Source organism: Ammospiza caudacuta, chromosome 1, assembly GCF_027887145.1.
Source record: "Ammospiza caudacuta isolate bAmmCau1 chromosome 1, bAmmCau1.pri, whole genome shotgun sequence".
Classification (NCBI taxonomy): Eukaryota; Metazoa; Chordata; class Aves; order Passeriformes; family Passerellidae; genus Ammospiza; species Ammospiza caudacuta.
Genome location: NC_080593.1, coordinates 87,931,985 through 87,952,139, shown reverse-complemented (window position 1 = coordinate 87,952,139; position 20,155 = coordinate 87,931,985). Strand labels below are relative to the sequence as shown.

The following is a 20,155-nucleotide window of genomic DNA, read 5'->3' as shown; positions in this document are numbered from 1 at the left end:
AAGATCTAACATTACATCTTATTTCTTCTTTTAAGCCTCCAAGTAAATATTTGACTAATGTGTGTTTTCAGAAATATTTTAAATTCTGAATTAAGTATTTAGATTTAAGATCAAATTACTATTGAATAATTTTCTTGAATGACTAGAAATTATGTAGAAGGAAGTTCACTTGCTCCACATCAATTTTCCATAGCAAACTATTTTCTTCCAAGACCCATTCTCTATCATTTGATTTATATAGCTGGTGACCAGAAATTTCCTCATGACAGCAGCAGAGAGGACTTCACAATCTTCATTATGTTTGATATGGGAACTGTGTACAAAACAGAATATTAAAACTCTAATATCTTCAGGACGTTAACTTTCCTTCTGGCCAAAGCAGAGTGGCTCAAGTAGAGCTCAGAGGTCACCCTGTCCCTGATTGTGAAAGCCATCACCAATAAAATGAATGAATTACGGTCAAAGTCAGAGGAAAACAGAAATAACAGAACTATTAGGGTAACTTCTCTTGGAGCCTCTTGAAAAATTAAACCCACTGAAACACACAACAGCCATGAGGAGCACAGCACTGTCACCCTTGTTTCCTTAGGCAGCTCTGCTGTCCCTCTCACTGCCTGCTTCTGGACTCTCTCCTGTAACTATGGGATCTATCTGCCCACTGCTCTGTCACACTTGGCAGTAATGGAGTTATGTTACAACTCAAGTTGAAAAAGGCATTACAAAAGACCCCAAGCTGGTAATCACATAAGAGAAAAGGAAGTTTCCAGTCATTTTGAAAGGGACACAGCTAGAAACTTGGTTCTCCGTCCTCAGCCTTACACCAGCCATGCTGCAGGCTGCAGGCTATTTGCACAAAAGACAGCAGGCATGGAACACACAGCAGGACTGAGCCTCCAAGAGCATGTGGGATGGCAAGGAAGAAGCAAGAAAGAAGGAAAACAAAGATAACAAATTGCTTCATTAGTTCTACTGCTTATGAAACAACTTGCTAGAATTAGTGGCCTTGGAAATGTCCTGTTTAAATAATATCAAGGTTGAGTTCAAGGACCCTAGGGGAAAAAACTATTTGAGTTTGCAAGTACAGTGGAAAATGACTCTATTATTATTCTGTGGTTTTCTGCACGTGAAATTTGTTCTTTCAACAGTTTCATTAAAATGTACTCATATTAAATACCCAAACTTTGCCTGTGTTTAAATAACTTCGCCTGAAAACAACTGTAAGTTGAATGATATGGTTAGCAGTCCTTTCCTGACATTGTACAATCTTACAGACAACATTTCAACAGCAAAAACACAAAATCATAACAACCTATGAATAAAGTATATGGAAATGGTTGAAGATAGTACATCAACAAAGATTCCAAATTATAAAATATTACCTATTACAATATCTTTCTTAAGCAATTCATTGTCAACAGGTTATTCTTTTTAAGCATCTTAAAAAGCAAATGCTAGTGGTTTGAACTACTGAAATGATAGAACTGTTGAAAGAACAAATAGCACACATCAAACCATGGGACAAACCCACCACAAGTAATTCTTCTTGAAAGAATAAATAATAAAGCAAAACTAGAGAAAGGATATATATACATATATATATATATAGATACACACATATATATATTCCATTTATTACTATAATGATAAAAGCAATATTGTTTCACTGTACATAAAGACTTCAGATTTTTCTCTATTCCCAAACTTCTGAGTATTATCAGGCATAAAAAGTAATTCAGAAGCAGAGGTTTGACTGCAAAACCAGACACTTATTTACCTTTGGATAACTTGCCAAATAAAGTTAATAAATAATATACTTTTCCCCCAAAGAGCTGGGGGCCATGTGAACATAACAGAAATGATCATATTTCTCCAGCAATCATCTGTTTGTCTGTCCTAAATCTGGAAGAGGCTGCTATCCTCAAATCCAGTTCTCTTTATCAGTCTAGTCCAGATGCTTTTTTTGTAAATCAAAAAAACTTAATGTTGAAAACAAAAATGTAACAGACTAGACATTTCCAGCTTCCCACATCATGGGAAGGGAGTGGCAGAATACTTCATGGAGCCATTTATAAACCTGATTTATGGAGACACAGGTCTCTGCATATCAGCTAAGACACTGCTTAATTACACAGCCCTAGCAGTGTCACACTATTCTAACTCCCTCCTTTGCCAGAAGAGGACAAGGATAGAGTTATTCTCAGTTTTGGTTTTCATAAGTGCTAGCAAGCATGCAACTTCTGCATACAGGTCTACAACTGTAAGGATATATTATATTATTGTAGGCTTCTCTCAACAGGGATCTTCTATTAAAGTGATAACTATTTTTGAAGTTACAAAGCTCAGTGTTCAAAGACATAATGTAATTCCACTCTTTCAAGCTACCTCCTTCCTCTGACTTCTATCAATCAAACTCATTATATCCACCCCCAATTTTACAGGAAATCAAACAAACATACAAATTGAAAATATGTATGGTTGGTTTTGAATCCCAGAAAGGTGAAAGAGCTGGAAAAAGACTCCTCAGACTCCTGCTTTGATAAGAGAAATGGAATTGTTTCCATACAGCACTTCTGGTGATGTGGCAAAGGCTTAACAATACGGGCTTAACTCTAATCACACTCATGTACAATTGTGCTCCAAAGGTCTGCAGATGAGATGAAGTTAACTTCAGCTTCACTAACCTCCATGTCTGGATGCCAATTTAGCTTGACTAGAACCAAATGTCTTTGTTACAGCTCATAAAAAAGATCTGGCTTCTACAGTTTTCCTCAAAGTATAAAGCAAACATATGTGGGTACCACTACAGCAGGAAAAAGAGGAGGAAGTTTGGGTGATTCACTTAAGGGTTGAGCTGGAAGGGCCCTCTCTGGAGATCATCTTGTCCAGCTCTCTGCAAAGCCACCTACACTTAGTTGTCCAGGATGGTGTCTAATTTATTAAACGTAGTTAAAAATTAACAGATATAAAAAGCATGAATTAAAAAAATAGTGATTCTTAAATATAAACTTTAAACAATTTTTTTTCAAAGTATGGCACTTGAAACTTATTTTCTGCCTCTCTCTCACACACCCATACCAGCTCCCAAACACACATATACTGAAAGAGACAAAAAAATCCCTAACACTTATTTTCACCAGATCACAGAGATTACCTAATTTCACTATAACAAAGCAATTCCACGTAAGTTAAGATTCAAGTGCCTATACATATGCCCAAAATGTAGTTCTCAGTTCATCTATCATGTGAAGACAAGACTTTTTATGCAATGATACCACGTAGTTCTCTGGACACCAGGTATGGTCTGGGATTACAGTAAAAATCTGTGATACTGTATATTAATTGAATTACATTTTCTCAAGCATTTAAGAGAATACTGAGTGGTTTTCTCAGGAATGAGCACTGACTCAGGTTTTGTGTCTCAGGTCCTCAGCAGCACCACAGTAACAGCAATGCTCACTTTGGGTCTAGTTTGACAGCAGACAGAAAGGGATAGAAACATGTTTTCTATACAGCAGAATTGGAACATGGAAATGAAAAGTATTCAAGGCTTGGAAACTCATGGTCAGAACTGATAGGTCCAGCAGAGCTTCTGAACTAACCCATCGGCATGTGTAGTCTCCCTGCAGCCTACTTTTGTGGAAATCTGGGTGTGCAGCTCAAAGACAAGACTGGACTAGGTTCTCATCTCCCAAGTGAGGTTAAAAGAGCCTCCGAAGTGCAACAGAGCATCATCTGAAATCACCTCAGATGTGACCACAAACACCAAACAGCAATGTCATAGCTGAAGTCAAGTATGTGCCTGTATATTCAAAGAGGCTGTAGCTGCCAAGCTATAGGTTTGCAGCAGCAGTGACAAGGAGTCAGATTCCAGAGTCTGTTTCTCTTCATCTGACCCTTAGTGCACTGTTCTGGACCTAAAGACTTTTGACTAAGCATATTTGACTAAGCTACTGCACAGTAAGATGTGCCTTTACTTGTGGAATTGTTTCACACATATTTCAGTTTTTGTTTCATCAGAATGAAACCGATTTCAGATGCAGTATTTAAGAATTATTCAGCTTGAATAGTTTTTAGCTAAGTAATTGCCAGGGTCATTCAAAGAGCTGAACCCACAGAAGCATGAGATCATAATCAGCAGTGATTTCACTTGCATCATAGATCAATTTTGAGCTGTTGTTTCAGTTCTTTGGGAGCAGTACAGAGGGACAGAAAGGAGACTGTGGGGCAGGGGTTGGGCAGGGGAATCCAACAAAAAACCCCAACCCTTTCTTCTTCCTGAACAAACCACGAGAGATTACTTCCACTTTCTTCTGAAGTCAAGAGTAACTGCAGACAAAATCGGTAAATACAGTGATGCCTTAATGAGGGGCAGCAGTTAACAAAAGCAGTAAACTGCTCCAGAACATTATCCTTTGTATCCAAGAAAGCTCAACTGAAATGCACTGTGGTAGCTGCGTAATGCCTGATAGGAATAGTTCTGACAGATTTAGACAAAAGCAAATGTAATTGAGATTTGACCCTTTCAATGCAGTGGAGTACAGGTTTTGAGGAGGTGACTTTATTGACAGCACTAAAATCACACTGAACTCTTACTTTTGGTGCAATTTTGCTTGGTTTTAGCAAGTTTTTCATGGTAGGCTCTCATATGGAGCAACCGTGTGAATGGCATGAAAGACATTACCACAGTAAGCATGGAAACACCAGAAAAAAATTTGGGTTTTTCTGGTAGTGTTTCCATCCCCCCGACACAAGTTAGTACATAAGCACATTTCCTTCTGTAAGAGCAAAATGTCTTGCAATATTTGAAAGAATTATTTAAAATTTCCACATAGGGATTTAGTTGTACAGTTCTTGAATATTCTTCTTCTTATTCTTAATAATAATAGCAAAATAATAATAACATCAGTTTTGCCAATGCTACCAGGCAAATCAAGTGTCTTGATAGACCGTCACCTGCTTTAACCAGGAAAGTAAGATCTCAGAACCTGGAAAGGACTGGACTTCAGCCTTGCTGCCTCTGAGTAGTACAGCAGATCAGCCTAAATGCATAATACCAAACTAAAAATCCCTGCAAGCTGGAAGTCCTACTCCTCCTCCCTAATTACTGAGTCATTTTTTTTTAACCCATATATTCACAGCACAATTCACAGGAGAAACAGTGCTACTCTATCTCAGCATAACCAGCTACAACTCATGCTCTGAAAGCAGGTCTTTTATTGCAGTCCTGACTTTTCCCTTCAATCTCCTAGACAGCTTCCCACAAATGGGTATTGCCAGAGCCTTTCATTTCTGCCTGTTTAGGATAGCAGGATGAAGGCTAAAAGGCTTTGTAAGCTATGGAGATGAACAAAATTAACCAAGGGAGAGGCAATAGGCTGCTATAGAATCACAAATAAATGCTTCACATTTGCAGCTCAAGAGAATGCTCCATGTTCTGGGCCCCCTAGAAGAACAAACATGTAAAACAACTGCTTTTAAAAACAGAGACATCTAGCAGCTGTAGCTTAACTATTTTACAATATATCTTTCTCTGATGAGGATGTGCTTACTGGCCTCCTCAGAATCTGTGCTCTGGCAGTATTCCTCATCAGGCAGCTGGGTAATTCCTCCCCAGCACCTTGGACTGAATGCAGACAAAATCATAGAATTCCATGATAACTAATTCCATCACTCTGATTAAAGTAGATGTGTTAGAAACACATGGAGTTAAAGAGAAAAACTCCAGATTACAAAAAATACCCCAAAACTGAGGATGCGTTTCATTAGACATGGAGAGAGATTCATTAGCTGTATGAAGCTACAAATATCCAAACTTAAAGGATATCAATTGCCTGAGGGAAGGGCAGCACAACTCAGTTTATATCAATAACCCGTGCTAGGTGTTAGATAGAATAAGTCTTTTAAAGCACATAGTCCTGCTCAACATAGTATTCTCCCAGAGGCATTTTGCTACAGTCCTGCCCTCACACTCTTTATTTATATCCATCTGTGCCTGCTAGGTGGTGCTGTGGGATGGTTTTTCTAAGGCAGAAAAGGCAAGTTGCTTTTTTCATTCCCCTCACTGATATATTTTTTTTCCTTCTGCACGAGAACAGCTGCAGTGTTTTCTGTATCTTGGCTGTACAGGATGTGTCCTGTCAGGTCTTTTGTCAAGCACGTGGTGGCCACCACAGAGGATGCAGCTTCTCCAGAGCAGTCAGGGAAAATGAGTGTATCAGCTTTCATCTGCATGTATCCATGCAGGAAAGCTGGAGTCTTAGATGGAGGTAGGAGGTTTTAATATCTAGTCTAAAATTTTCAAAATTTTCATTACCCTTTGTTTCAAAAGACACAGGATATTTAAACAAACTATTTCCATTTACAAATGGAAATAGTTGTTCTTTTAAGGATTTAAAATTAATTCAGATACACAGATACAAAAACATGATTTCAAAGAAAAGGGAAAGACTAAAACTTCCCAGAGGCCCAACGAGTGAAATGTCTCCCTTTTTCCCCCTCAGACTGCAACTTACTTGTATGATGAAAAGCAAACCACTGCAAAAACTTTGGAAGACACCCTTTGAAAAGGGTGGTAACAAGAAGGATGCTGGTTTAGGCTTCATTTTTTTTCTGTAACTAACTAATAACTCAAGTGGCAGGATGCTACCAGTGCTATAACATCCACAGTGTCATAAATGGTGCAGACTGGGACTGAACTAGTCAGATCTGTAGGTAAAGTAAGTCTGGTCCATCTGTTCCACATAACTTCGCATCAATTTAGCCAAAGATGATGAATAATCCTAACCCACCCTTCTGAGCAGGAGGGAAATGAAACAAAACAACCTCCAAGATGAGTAACTGTAGTACTACATCAAATGATGACATCAGGAAAATCTTGTGCTTGATTTTCAGATCCTGTCCCATGGCCCAATGCCTTGGGACACCCTCGGAGCCTTTGCTGTTCCTCTACAAAAGACAGCCTAGTAAATGGCAATGTGTCTTTAGCATAGCTTTCAATTTCTGTGTAGTGAATAGAAATTTCTTGTCTGATGCTCTGCTGTGAATGATCTTCCACTGCCAGAAGCTGAACCTGGGCATCCACATTGCATCCCTTCATCAGAAGGGGATGACAAAGAACAAGAAGGAAAAATTTTGTAGACCAGTGACAAAAGTTGAAGTATATCCTGATTCTAAGGAAGTTTGCCTCAAATCTCTCTATTGGATCCAGCTATTATGGACATCCATCTGAGCAGTTCAGATCTGGAAGCAAACCTACTTTCAGGTGGTGTAACATGTCTTTCCCCCTGCAGCCATGCACAGTTTTTACTGCAAAAGGCTCTAGAGTTCCTGAGTGCCTAGAAGGGTGGCCCAAGAAACACCTAATGTGAAGAGTGTTTATTTGTGGAAGCTTGACTGCAGATGAGAAAGGGAAAAAGAAAAAATTACCTGAACAGAAAACACTGCAAACCTCACAGAGTCGCAGTGACACAAACGAGCAAAAATTATGAAGTGAAATTCTATCCTCTCTACTTAATAAAAGGAGTAAAACATTTCACTATATTTAATAGACACATATATTTAATATAGTTTTAATATATTTAGTACCTTCAGGAAAACACAGTGAACTAAAACACAGTCCCCAGGGATTAACAGTTTTGAAGTGACTCCGTACATTAATAGCTGTGTAGTCTCTTCTCCCACTTTACTCTTTGTTTGCTATGAGAAAGCCTGTGTCATAGGAAAAGCTTAACTGGGGAAGCAGAAGCAGTCAAACTCTAAGTTAGAGAAGTGTTACATTTCTCTCCAAAAACATAACAATAAGATGCTTAGACAACCACACTGACATTTAAAGTGCAATGGAGAAAAAGGGCTTCAGAGAGGTTGCTTTAATTTTATTACTGAGCTAAAGAAGGAAGCAGTTACACTCTGCTGGAAATGAAAAAGGCAAAGCATACGTTTACTACAGTTGTGTGTCTTCTTATTAGAAGAGGAAATTCAAAAATAAAAGGAACCAATCTACAAAAATTCCATGCTGGCTGAGGTATTATGAGTATGTTTTATATTGAACATCACATTCTTGTTTTTTATTAATGCAGTCTTCAAAAAGGGAAAACAGTGAAGAGATAGAGGGGGGCAAACCAGGAAGCATCTGAACTCCTTGTTCAATTGCTGTGATCAAAGAGGGTCAGAATATGGGAAGAGAGTACACAGCAGGCCCAGATGAGGCTCATTTCAGTGTATCATGGGAGTCAGCTAGAAAACCTGTTGGTATGCTGGAAATTATTCTGAAAAGTCTATATATGGTATCAACTACTCTTAGAGAACTGTGGAGAAAAAAAAAAAAAAGGAACCTACCAAAGAACCTTCCTTTTGATCTTGATCTTATGAAAAGTAATTGAGGTCCACACGTCTTACCAGACCTTTTTCTTCCTAAGGGCAAGCTGTGTAACTGAGGAGACCAACATAAAATCTGTGAGGTAGCCATGAGTCTTGGGTAATACCCTGGTGATGGTCTGAGCTGCTTGCACCTCAGAGGTTCCTTGGGGTGCACTACATGCTGAATACAAAACCATCATGTGTGTTTTGGTAGTTTCCACTTTTGATACAGCCTATTTTTTCTGTTATCCAAGTATTTTCAGCTAGTAGCCTTTGCTTTAAAAACAGCTATTCTAAATGAAAGAACGACAAACATTTTTTTGAGTGATGCCAAAAGAGCATATATGGTAACAATTAGTATCAGGTTCAACTTTTACCTACATATCTGTCTTCACATATAATCTGTCCTTCTACTTCCTTGTGTTCTTCCACCAGGCCTCTAAAATCCAAATACCAATTTTCCAGATGAGGGACCAAGGCAAAAAGGGATTTGAAAACTGGTTCAAGAATGCACCTGGCAGCTGGATTCAGCCTAGGTCTCCCAATGTAAAAACTCTCTCCCTATCTGGGCCATTCTTCCAGGCTAAGCTACAAGCCAAACACTGGTATATTAACTGCTGTGTTGGCTGAACTGTCTCAGATCTGGTTTACATGACACTGCAAAAAATGTTGGATACTGTAGATTTCATGTTTTTCTCTTTTCTGATTTATGTCCGGAGATATCTCAGGGACGCCACTTTTAAGGTTTTCTGTGCTGTTTAAGTGTTCTGGAAAGGCCCAGGGATGGCCTTGAAGAGCCGACGCTTCAAAGGACGAGGAGAGACTTCTGATCTTGTCTCGGTCTTGGTGTTTATTAATTGTTTATCTAAAAGATTTTCTTTCAGCCCGACAGAGGTCTGCACAGCAAGTCAGCCATGGGCACACTGCTGAAGCCCCCGGGCGGTCACTTATCTTTATACCCAAAGTTACGTGTACAATATTTATCATTTTTCTCCAATACCTTCTACCCTTATTAACCGGTGCACTTCTAGTAATAACCAATCCCAAAGTGCCACCACCACCACAGAAGATGGAGGCCAAGAAGAAGAAGAAGAAGAACAGGACACGCCCCAATTCCTCCATCTTACTTCTTTAGACCCCCCTGTACCAAAATCCTAAACCCTGTGTTTTACACTTTAACTAACTTATCCCTTCACCATTCACCCAGTGAATTCCTCCCAGTCCTCATACAGGTCTCATCTCCTGTGTAGGATCAAAATCCTGCCACCAGACACTTCTGGCAACATTCCAGGATTCCCGAGCCCCCCAAGGGTGGTCTCGGCCTCTGCACCTCCATCCTGAGGTGCTGAGATCCCACAGGATACCACCTTTCCTGCAGGCAGAATTCCACTACTGCACTATATATATGGGAATGAGGACAGATACTGATTTAAGAAGAAAATTATGATGAATTTAAGAGGAAAAATAAAAAGTAATAGCAATAATAATATTAATAATAATAATTATATAGTAATTAAAAATAGTAATGGTATAGTAATTCAGTTTCTGTTCAAAAAGTGGAACATTCAGGAAAATAACAGAGAGGAGATTAAGCAGAACAATTCTGCAGAAAAAGAGGGGTCCTATACATATCATAGTAGCAGTTGCAGAGTACACAGCAGATTTAAGTCATATTTTTGGAGAAGTAAGAGATCCTTGCACAGACAAACAGTTGAAGAGACTTTGTGTGGAATTTCTGCTACTTCCATGCAAACTCTCCTTGCATTTCTTCAAAATCCTGTAAAAGGATCCATACCAATTGTGCAGTTCTCAAATATCTTTAATAACAATTCAATAAACATCAAAATAGAGGTGAGAGAAAGAAGTAACTTGGTAATGAAGTTACAAAGTTTACTACAAACAGTTTGAGAAATTAAGTGATTAACAAAAACATCCTACCCACATCCTATGAATCAAGTGAACTCTGCTTGTACCAGAATAAATATCATAGTGCATTGAGATAAATATGTAAACTGAGCCCAAAGTTCTGTTAAAATAAGGATGGAATACCTGCATCCTTCAAATCTGATGTAATAAGTAACAATTACCATAATGCCCTTTCGTTAACAGTCAAAAAACCCCAGAATGTTAACACCTACTCAAAAAATGCAAAGGTTGGCCGCCTCCTTTCTTCTATAGGAGTGCAGGAGTCTTCTCAGCACCACCACTGCAACCCTCCACCCCCATACGCTGCCTTCTACTGGCAGAATAACCACAAAGCTCTGCCAGAAATTCGAGACACTTAACTAAGTCTCAGGAGATCTGGATGCCAGGTTTGTTTCTTACACTGGTCTCACCACACAGTTCCGATAAGGCACTGGTACTTTGTGGAAACATGTACATTCACTATGGTGCATTTTCACAGAACCACAGGATATTCTGAATTGGAAGGGACCCAACAGGATCATGAAGTCCATCTGTTAAATGAATGGCCCGCTCAAAGATGGAATCCACAGCCTTGGTGCTATTTTAGAACTGTGCTGTAACCAACTGAGCCAATCTCATTTGGGCATTTTCTTATGTTTCATAGTGATCTATCTCCTGTACCACACATGCCACTGACATGGCCCAGTCAGTGAAGGCAAGAAGGAATGACTGAGCACAGAGGGGATTTGCCAGCATTACAGGACGTTTTGTGAATAATTATTTTAACTATTAGATAGATTAAGAAAACTGTATCACTTGACCTTCACTAAAGGTCTGAGCTAACACATTTGAGTTTGGTGACATTTCAATGACTGTGCACCAGAAGATGTTTCCCTGCTGCTCCAGTTAAACTTTCTAATAGCCTACTTTCTAATGTCTTCTGCCAAGCACCACAGCCACTGTCATAAAAGATACATCACTAAAACACCTAAGAGCAACAACACCAGAAAATGGGAAACTCTGGAAACTGAAGCATTATGCAGAGTTCATGAAACAGTGTTCCCAGAAAAGGTGCAGACACAGCTACTTATTTTAATTTTAAAACACTCCTGAAAATGCAGCTTATTAAACTCCTGAGTTAGGATTATTGATATTTCTACCCTGAAAAATGATAACACAGCTGTCCCAAAAAGTTTGTCATAATGACCACAATGTGCTTTATACTGGCCAACTTGATTTCTGCATTTAGATATGCATAAAAGTCTCATGTGTACACTGTACCATAAGCCTGGATTATAACTACCATCTTTTTATCCTTCAAGAAACTCTCTTATATTTCTTCATTCTGCTTCACCTGACAACTTATTTTCTATTTCTTTTGGTAAGGCAATTAATTTTATTGTCAAAGACATTTGCTACTGGTGGCTTCAAGCATGCTGGAATAAGTAGGCTCCATTTTCTCAGTCCCCAATACAGACAAACTTTCCAACTGCTCCTTCTCCTTTCACTGCAGCGCTGGACATAATGCTTGTTAGAAAACACTAGGAGCTAATATCAGATATAGATGTTATTATAATAGTAATCCATTATCGAATAAATATATATATTAATAGCTAGGGTGTGAAGCACAGCATTTTGCTTACACACGTGACACTGAACTACTCTAGTGAGGGAGACCAAGGCAATCCTAAAAGCTAGTACTGACTTTAGGGTTGCTTTTCAGTTTTTACCCCACCTAATTCTAGTATAACTCTTGCTTTTTATCTCTCTTCTTGCATTTCCTTCACAACCAGAAATCTGTACATCTGCATAGATGCATGGTATTTTCTGGGAATAGTTGGACATATTTCACTCATCTCTAACCCGACACTTTCTTAAACAGTTTTGAACAGATGAGACTGAGTGAAAAGTTGTGCCTGAGCATTGGCCACATTGCTGGCAGTTAATCATTACATTTTCTCATTCCCCACTTCAAACGAGTTGAAATCAGATCTCTGATATCTTGTGAGGGAACTGTGTGTTTTCTAGCATCTCCTTAATCTACAAGAGTTCCTTTTGACCACAGAAAAATGTGTATTCATCCCTTCAAAATACTCATAAGGGAATGCAACAGATGGAGCTACAGGAATAGTTAGTGCTGCAGGACTCAACTACTTTTATGTCTGATTGAAGGACTTTGAAATCTACCTACAAATATGTCTGGTAAAGAGCAGCAGCACTCACAGCAATCTGTCTGCTGAGTTGGAGAGACCAAAGCAAGTGCTTAACACACTCTGTGCTGGCTAGTGTATCCTATTCCAAGTTTATTGCAACATCCTGATCCTTATCTTCAAAGCACTAATTAAATACAATTCAAAATAAACTCAGTTCACGCAACAGTGCTGATCCAGTTTCTGAGTGAAAGAGGAAGAAACCTCTCTGATGGCCTGGGTGAGCATAGGCTCAAGACCTCAAGAAGTAGGAAATAGGGAAGTTCCAGTCAAGCCAGGATTTCATTTCTGCCTCCCGTAGCCATTTTCATAACAACAGTTCAATGGCCAAATGCACAGTAGATTAACTATAAGAGGCAGCTGCTGAGATGGATGTTCAGGGTTTCAGTAAACTCAAAGCAAGTTGCACCTGCTCACCAACATCTCGAGTGCAGGGCAGACCATGGGTGAGACTGCAATAATTTTAGGCTTTGAGAGGAGATCTCAGTTTTGCTCTGAACACTTTTAGGAAGCAAAGGAACCAGAAAGCCTGTAAGAATGATACCCAGCTAACATTTCTACTTGGTCTAGGCCTGAAAACAGAACAAAACTAGAGGCTTGCCAGAGTTGTGGCTAGAGGTAAGAGAGCAATGATGCAATCTAAATAGCCTGTGCTTAAATTATATGGAGCATCTCATTTGTCAGGAGCTGCAGGAAGGTTTGTTAACCATCAGAGCAGCAGACTGGGAAAAAAAACATGTAAAACCGATCAGAGCAGGTTTCCAAGCCTGTGATTTTTCCTGGATTCTTAATTCTTTTAGCTAGCCAGAGTTCCTAGATCACCTTCCGAACACATTGAGAATAAAGCATAGGACAGTTCTACAGCACAGTCCCTTACAAAAATCAGGCATATGAATAGACCATCTATACACACAACTATTGTTCAAAATATATGGCCATAAAATTCAATGAGATCCAAATACTTCGTATTTCCAAGATTGTCAACAAGAGGGCAAACCATCCAGGTTGGCAGTGATTTCATTCAACATGCTTTGGGGTTAGGTTGTGCTATTCATACCTGTTAAGACCCTGCTATTTATTCATACCTGTTAAGAAAGACCCTTCGAATTGTAACATTCTCCATTACTACAAACCAATTTTTGATATTTATTTGGAGACCCACTTTAAAATCCAGTTGCATAAGATTGGGTGAGAAATTTCTTGAGGAAAAGATCAAGTTATGGAATTCTCAAGTTTGTTTCTGTCTTCAGTGTAGCACATGCATAAGTGACTTGTGAAATGGACACTAATTTAGTCAAGCTTTTTGACTGAGTATCTACCTCTACATACCTTAAATGATTCATTTGTGTAAAAAAAAAAAAAAAAGGGTTTTTTGTGAGTATTATTTCTCTCAAAATTCTCATGAAATGACTACCAACCACAGGCATGCTTTAACCTGCCCGTGGCACCATGCAGAAAAAGCAGCCCCAAAGGGACTTGTTTGAAGTCAGGTTGATAGGGCCCTGAGAAACCTGGTCTAGTGGAAGGTGTCCCTGCATGTGGCAGGGAGAGCCTGGAATTAAATTATCCTTACTAACCCTCCCAATGCAAACCAATTCTATGATTCTATGATTCTGTAACTTTCCTTTTGCAATCAACAAGTTTACCCACTAAAACGACATTGTTCTATCTGAATGTGTCGGGTTTTGTTTTTCCTTTTGCTTTGAAATAGGTTTTTTTGCTTATTTCTGAGAGAATGATATTTTTAAATATTCAGAAATCATTTCTTCAATACCAAAACAAGCAAAAGGTTCACACAAGGCACTTTAACTTGATAGTTAAAGTTTGTAGTTAACTTTGCAATCTCAGACTCAGACAGAAGCAAAGTAGGAAAAAAAATTAAAACAATATGTGAGATAGGAATCTTTAATCAACCTCGTATCAGCCTGGGCCCAGCATTCCACCCTGTCTTCTGAGGTTACCCAGCACCACTTTGAAAATGGATTATTTTCCACTGAAAACAATGCCAAAAAGGGGCTTTAGCTCCCCTGGGGGAAATTAGAACAGCCTGGATCATCAAATGGGAAAAAATAATCATTATCAGGAGCAGTAAAAAACAGGGGGAAGAAAAGGTGAAACTAACCTCAGATTTTGGACCACTTTATGCCTTAGAAGTGGCTTTGAAAACCAAGATGGATTGGCAAAAGCTTGTGAGTTTGTGAGGCAAAGAAATGTTTGCTTCTCTAGATAAAGAGATATAGAGAAGATAGAGAGAAGCTGCTATGCTTTTTTCAAGATGTTTGGTCCAGCAATGTACTTTTGTAAACAGTCAATAGCTAGTCCTGGAGGACTGAAAGCACTGATACACTAAAAGTATTGTACACTTCTCTTACTAAGTTAGAGGAATTACCAACACATATGAAAGATTTTATGTGTGTGTGTATATATATAACACCTTATATATGCCTATAGACCAGAAATACATTCTATGGACTTAATATGGCTTAATATATGCACATGTCTTTAACTTGGTGTTCCTTCTTTTGGATAAGAGAACTTTTCCAAGAGCTATTACCATTTACCTGCCAGCGATCCACCAAAGAGCTCCAGTGCCAGCTGCCAGCATAAAAAAGTCCATTTACAACCAGCCTAGATATATTTGCAATACAACACAAAACCAAATCCAATTGCAGGAGTAGTAAGGCATAGGTGGCAGAAACACTGAGAAGGTGGTGAAATATCATCTCCCAGGTACCATGAAGTTGAAACATGAGTGCTACAGCAGGTGGCCAGTTCAGGCACCATCCTTGACAGGTTAGTTTCAAAAAAAAAACCCCAAAAAATTAAGGAGCAATTCTAAAAGCACTGTTAACTACCATTCAATTAACTTCTAGTTTTGTCTTCTAGAACCAAACTCTCTTGCACAAATGTCCCATGCTAGCACCAAATGCTAAAAGAAAACTTGGTTGACACCAATATTTCCTATTTACATAATTTGTAGCTTATATAAGATGGTTAGAGCCTTGGCCTGCTGTAGCCCTCTTTTGCATGCCTGCAGCAGCTCACTGCTGACCTCAGTTATGTATTAAAGCTATCTGGAAGCCAACAACATGTAACCATACACCCATAATTGAGTACACACTTGGATGCTTTGTCAAACAGGGAACCACTGATGAATTGCTGCCCATATAACTAATGATGAAATAATAGTAATGTGCATTTACACTGGGATTATGCTGCCAATATTTTATGCCAGGGATGTATGAGCCACTGATGATTGGAAAGCAGTCTACAGGCAGCCTGTGAAAGCCCACTGCCACACCGTGGCGTGGTCATTTATGGTTGGACACAACTTACAAAGAACCAGCAGTGGGCCTAAAAGTCTGGGATGTGCCAGTAATGCTCTTACCTCCACATAATATCACTAAACAATGGTACAGCTACCATACACTTCCAACCTAGTGCCTATATAATACCAATCTGCAACAAAAGGCTCTTTCTTTGTGTGCCATAGCAAACAAGTCATCTAAGATTAAGTTTTTCCTGCCTTTCAGTTCTTCACCCTGACACAGCTGGTGCCTCTCAACTGGTACAATGACAACGGTGCCAGTGCAGTCACACCACTGAAATTCCAACTGCCTCCCTAATAAGTTTATTGAGGGCCAACTTAGATAACAGCACTAAAATGACCAACAACTTCTGATAACCCATCAATGTAAGCATTCATTGATGCTCAGCGGGGTAAAACTGCAGTAGAATTAGCAATAGTAAGGAATACAATGGCAAAAATCTGAGGAGGCTTTCAGTAAATTGCTTAGAGTCCTTCTTTGACACTAATTTAAACTTTTATTTCCCACATTTTCCCTCCATCTTTATACAGAAGTATTGCTGGGTGTGTAAAGTGATCTTGGAGCTGGGTACCAAAACCAGAGCTGTTGCAGTACTGAGCATGCCAGCCCCCAAGGTGCTCTGCTGAGCCCGTGTGATGCAACAATCCACTGCTCAAAGTGAGCAAGGGTGACAGAGCCAGCAGCCCCTTGCAAACAGAGCAGAGTAAGCAACAGTGAAGGGGCAAAGCCACTACAGATATTGATAAAACAATAAAAAATATCTGTGGAACAGATTCAACAACCTCCACTGCTAAGTATATTAAACCCAGTCAGAGCTCTTGAGAAGGCAAGAAACTATGTGTCACAGCTGTGGCAGCTGAATAACTATACTCCTCCTGCATCCTATTAGAGGGATTTGTCCCAAGGCTTAATTGGCAGTTTCACTATTCCTTTTTTGCTCAGCAATGTTAACGTATTTTTCATCATCTTTGCTGTGGAAAAGGCACCAGCATAGCCGGGCTGCAACTCAGACTGTAGGTGCATTGCAAATTCCAGGGCTTCATTTTTCACAGAAAGTCAAAACCACCTTTAAGTGAGTAAAGCAGCTGTCCCACCACACTGGCAGTAAGCCTGCCATACCTTTGGTTAACTTCTGGCACACAGACAGGGACTTAGATCTCCTCCAAGACAGTTGAAGAATAATGAAAAAGCAACTTTGATGCTACCTGAAACCAAACTATTCAAAGCACATTGCCTGCATTCCTCAGCTGCAGGCACTGAGCCAGGACATGGAGATAATCATTCAGGCTGGCAATGGGGGAGGGAGAAAGGAGCTTAAGGACCCAAGAGCTGAAGTACTCAGAGCAAGAAAATCTAGAAAGAATTTAATCTGCAAGGTAGCAATACAGTCATGTTTCTCACCCATTCCACTTCCATTATCTGCTTTAAAGAATTAAAATGGTCACGGACATGCAGTATTTTTGTTTCTTTTTTGCTTCTTTATCTGTTCCATAGAAAATGTAGATCTCTATATGAAGCAAATAGTTTCTCTCTCACCTCACACTGCTTTTTACACTGTGGCAACATCCCCTGTTTCAGAAGGACAAATGGCTCAGAGTAATGCCTAGACAGCCCTGGAACATTTTACACTGGGGGAAAAGTATCTCCTTATCTTTTCCCAGTCATGAAGCCTGCCCTTTAAGCCTGAGATTTGATAACTATAATGAACTTACTTTTACTTATCCACCAATATAGGTATGTCGACCCAATATAAATCAGTTCTTTCAATACTGCAGCATCTGTTCTTTGACTTGACAGTCTGCTGCAGCAGCGAAGTTTGCACTTTGTAGAAAAAATTCTAGTTAAAAAAGGACTCCTGGGACATTGAGCTCTTCCTCCTTGTGTTATGAGAGCTATCAGAGGAAAAGGGGAGAGCAGCAGCCTCTCCATGTCACTACAGTACGCAACAGCAGATTTGTGTGACTCAGACACTTGAAACATTCTTGGAAATTTCTTAGTAACTATAACTATGGATTCAACTCCACCAACTACAGCAACTTTTGAGTTGTAAACAACTAGCATACTCTGTTCCAGCTACTGTGTCATACATATCTATCTATGTACAGATCAGCATGGTAAGAGCAGCAGGAGCCCCTGGCAGGCCTTAATAAGCTTCCTAAAGCTCGTTAAGAGCCAACAGGCTGGAGCAGGGTACATTTGTGGGTTTACCTATCCCATGGCCCCTCAGAACAGCATGTCAGTAGAATCTGTGTTCTGCTTGCTTTTCAAATTCCAGCAAAGCTGGCCTTAAAGGTAGACTGTGCACTATATAAATCACTATTCCACTGGAAAAGACCTACCCAAGCTACATATATTCCAGCTTTCAACTTTTTGTCTCAGTATGTGGGAACCAGAAAGAATACCCTGCAGGCAGGTACATGACTTTGCCTTCAAGGTCTCTCCACGCAAAAGGAGACTTGACATTAGGATACATTTCTTTGCTAAGAGGGTGGACAAACACTGGAAAAGGCTTACTGGAGAGGTGGGCAAAGTCTCAAACCTGTCAGTGTTTCAGAAGTATTTGGACAACGACCTTCATAAAGTGAGGCTGTCGGGCATTTGGTCTAGATGATTGTTGTAGGTAACTTCCAGTTGAACTTGTGTATTCTACTTTAAGAGGGGATCACTCTGAACTGTCCTCTCCCAGTGCTCAGCACAGGTGAGCAGCGTAGAATGGTGAATAGAGTGGTTCCAAAGAATGCCTTGGGAACTGCAACTACAAAACCAAAAAACTGACCATTTCTCCATGGTCAAATGCAATGGCAGCGCAGACAGTAATGAGGGCATCTTTGACTTTAAGAGCAGCGTATGTGCTGACAAAAGAGTATAAAAACAGTAGAAGAGAAGTATCAGCTCAATGTGACCTGGTTTCCACAAAGAATATTATGGAATGTTTTAGAGCCTAACACAAACTCTATTTATACCCTAAAAGCATTAAAAAAAAGTGCACTAAAAGAACACCAAAGCCATATAAAATTGGAATATTTGAGAGTCTTACCTTTGAGCCAATAAGCGTGTACAGCCATTGGATGGTTTCATTATGATTTATCACTCCATTCATGCCATCGACGTAAAGCATTATCTGGCCCAAGGCTATTGCAAAGGAAAGAGAGAAAATATAATTAGAGCTGGTGAAGACCTTTTATAATTCTAAGCATTGCTGACAATTTTCTCTGAGCAGGGTTTACCAGAGAAGTCGGGAGCTCAACTAATGAAAGATATATTGGGCAAGATTGTGCTGGATTAAATCCTGGGGAAACTTCACAAACTTTACTGACTTATTCTGAAAATATAACTGTGAATTTCATCCAGAGACAAGACCAAACACTTGTTCTTTCCTAGAAGATGGTGTATTTTATGCTCCCCAAATCTGCAAACAGTACTTTACACATGGCTTACTGTCACAATGGTTCCTTCAGCTACAGTGCTTTTTATATTATGAGCCAAGACTTTCACCATTTGTTTCAGCACCATATATAATGTTTGGAATTAGTATATTTGAATTGACAGTTTCAGTGAATTCCAGTGATATGAGATTAAAGCTGGACAATTAACATCAATAAGGACATCAACTATTCACTACTGCACAGTGCTCTCTTGAAAAGGATTGTTACAATTTACTGAGAAAATACAGAAAAAGCAAAGCATGGTTATAGCAAAGAAGTGTCTTTATTAATTTATCCTAAAGCTATTACAACAGCATTAAAAATATACTAGTAAAATATTTCATAACAGTAATTTCATAGTTTGCAATTGTGATAATATGAGACTTTCAAGAGACAACAGCTATTAAATCTTTTCTGACTGATAAGGACAGACATTTTTTGTAAGGATTATGAAAAGTGAATTAGTACAATTCATCTATCATCTTCAAAAGTTTCCACTGTTAGATCTTCTGCTTTATAGCAGGAGATCAAAGCACAGTGGGATGAAAAAGAAATCGCTGATGTAACACCTTTCAGCACAGCCTGTTGGCATAACAACTCAATTATTTAACGAACAGCCTGATGAGCCCCTAGAACACTGCTTTATGGGGGGGAAAAAAAAGAAAAATAAGGGTGAGGATAATTATCACACCTTTGCACAGGTTGTGTGCAGTGCAGCGTCATTTACCTTGAGGGCAGATTTTCAAAGACATGTATGCTAGGCAAGCACTTCGGTACCCCAATAGCCAAATAGCTTAACAGTCATTCTTGCACCATCTGCTCCTTTTCCCTTTGGTCTAGTTGGTCAATTTATAGTTAAAAACCTGAGGTACTATTTTTACATTCTTTATCTCATCTGTCACAAAAAGCAAGAAGGAAAGCCACACTCAGT

General features: G+C 39.3%; 1 protein-coding gene across 2 annotated transcripts in view; it reads right to left on the bottom strand.

The window, feature by feature from the left end:
* The window catches only part of FHOD3 (formin homology 2 domain containing 3), a 376,458-nt gene that overhangs the window by 134,528 nt on the left and 221,775 nt on the right, over positions 1 to 20,155 (bottom strand). For both annotated transcript variants that reach the window (XM_058806162.1, XM_058806153.1), the window contains exon 6: positions 18,837 to 18,931. In XM_058806162.1, the coding sequence (XP_058662145.1) occupies positions 18,837 to 18,931 (95 nt within the window). The remainder of the gene's footprint in view (positions 1 to 18,836; positions 18,932 to 20,155) is intronic.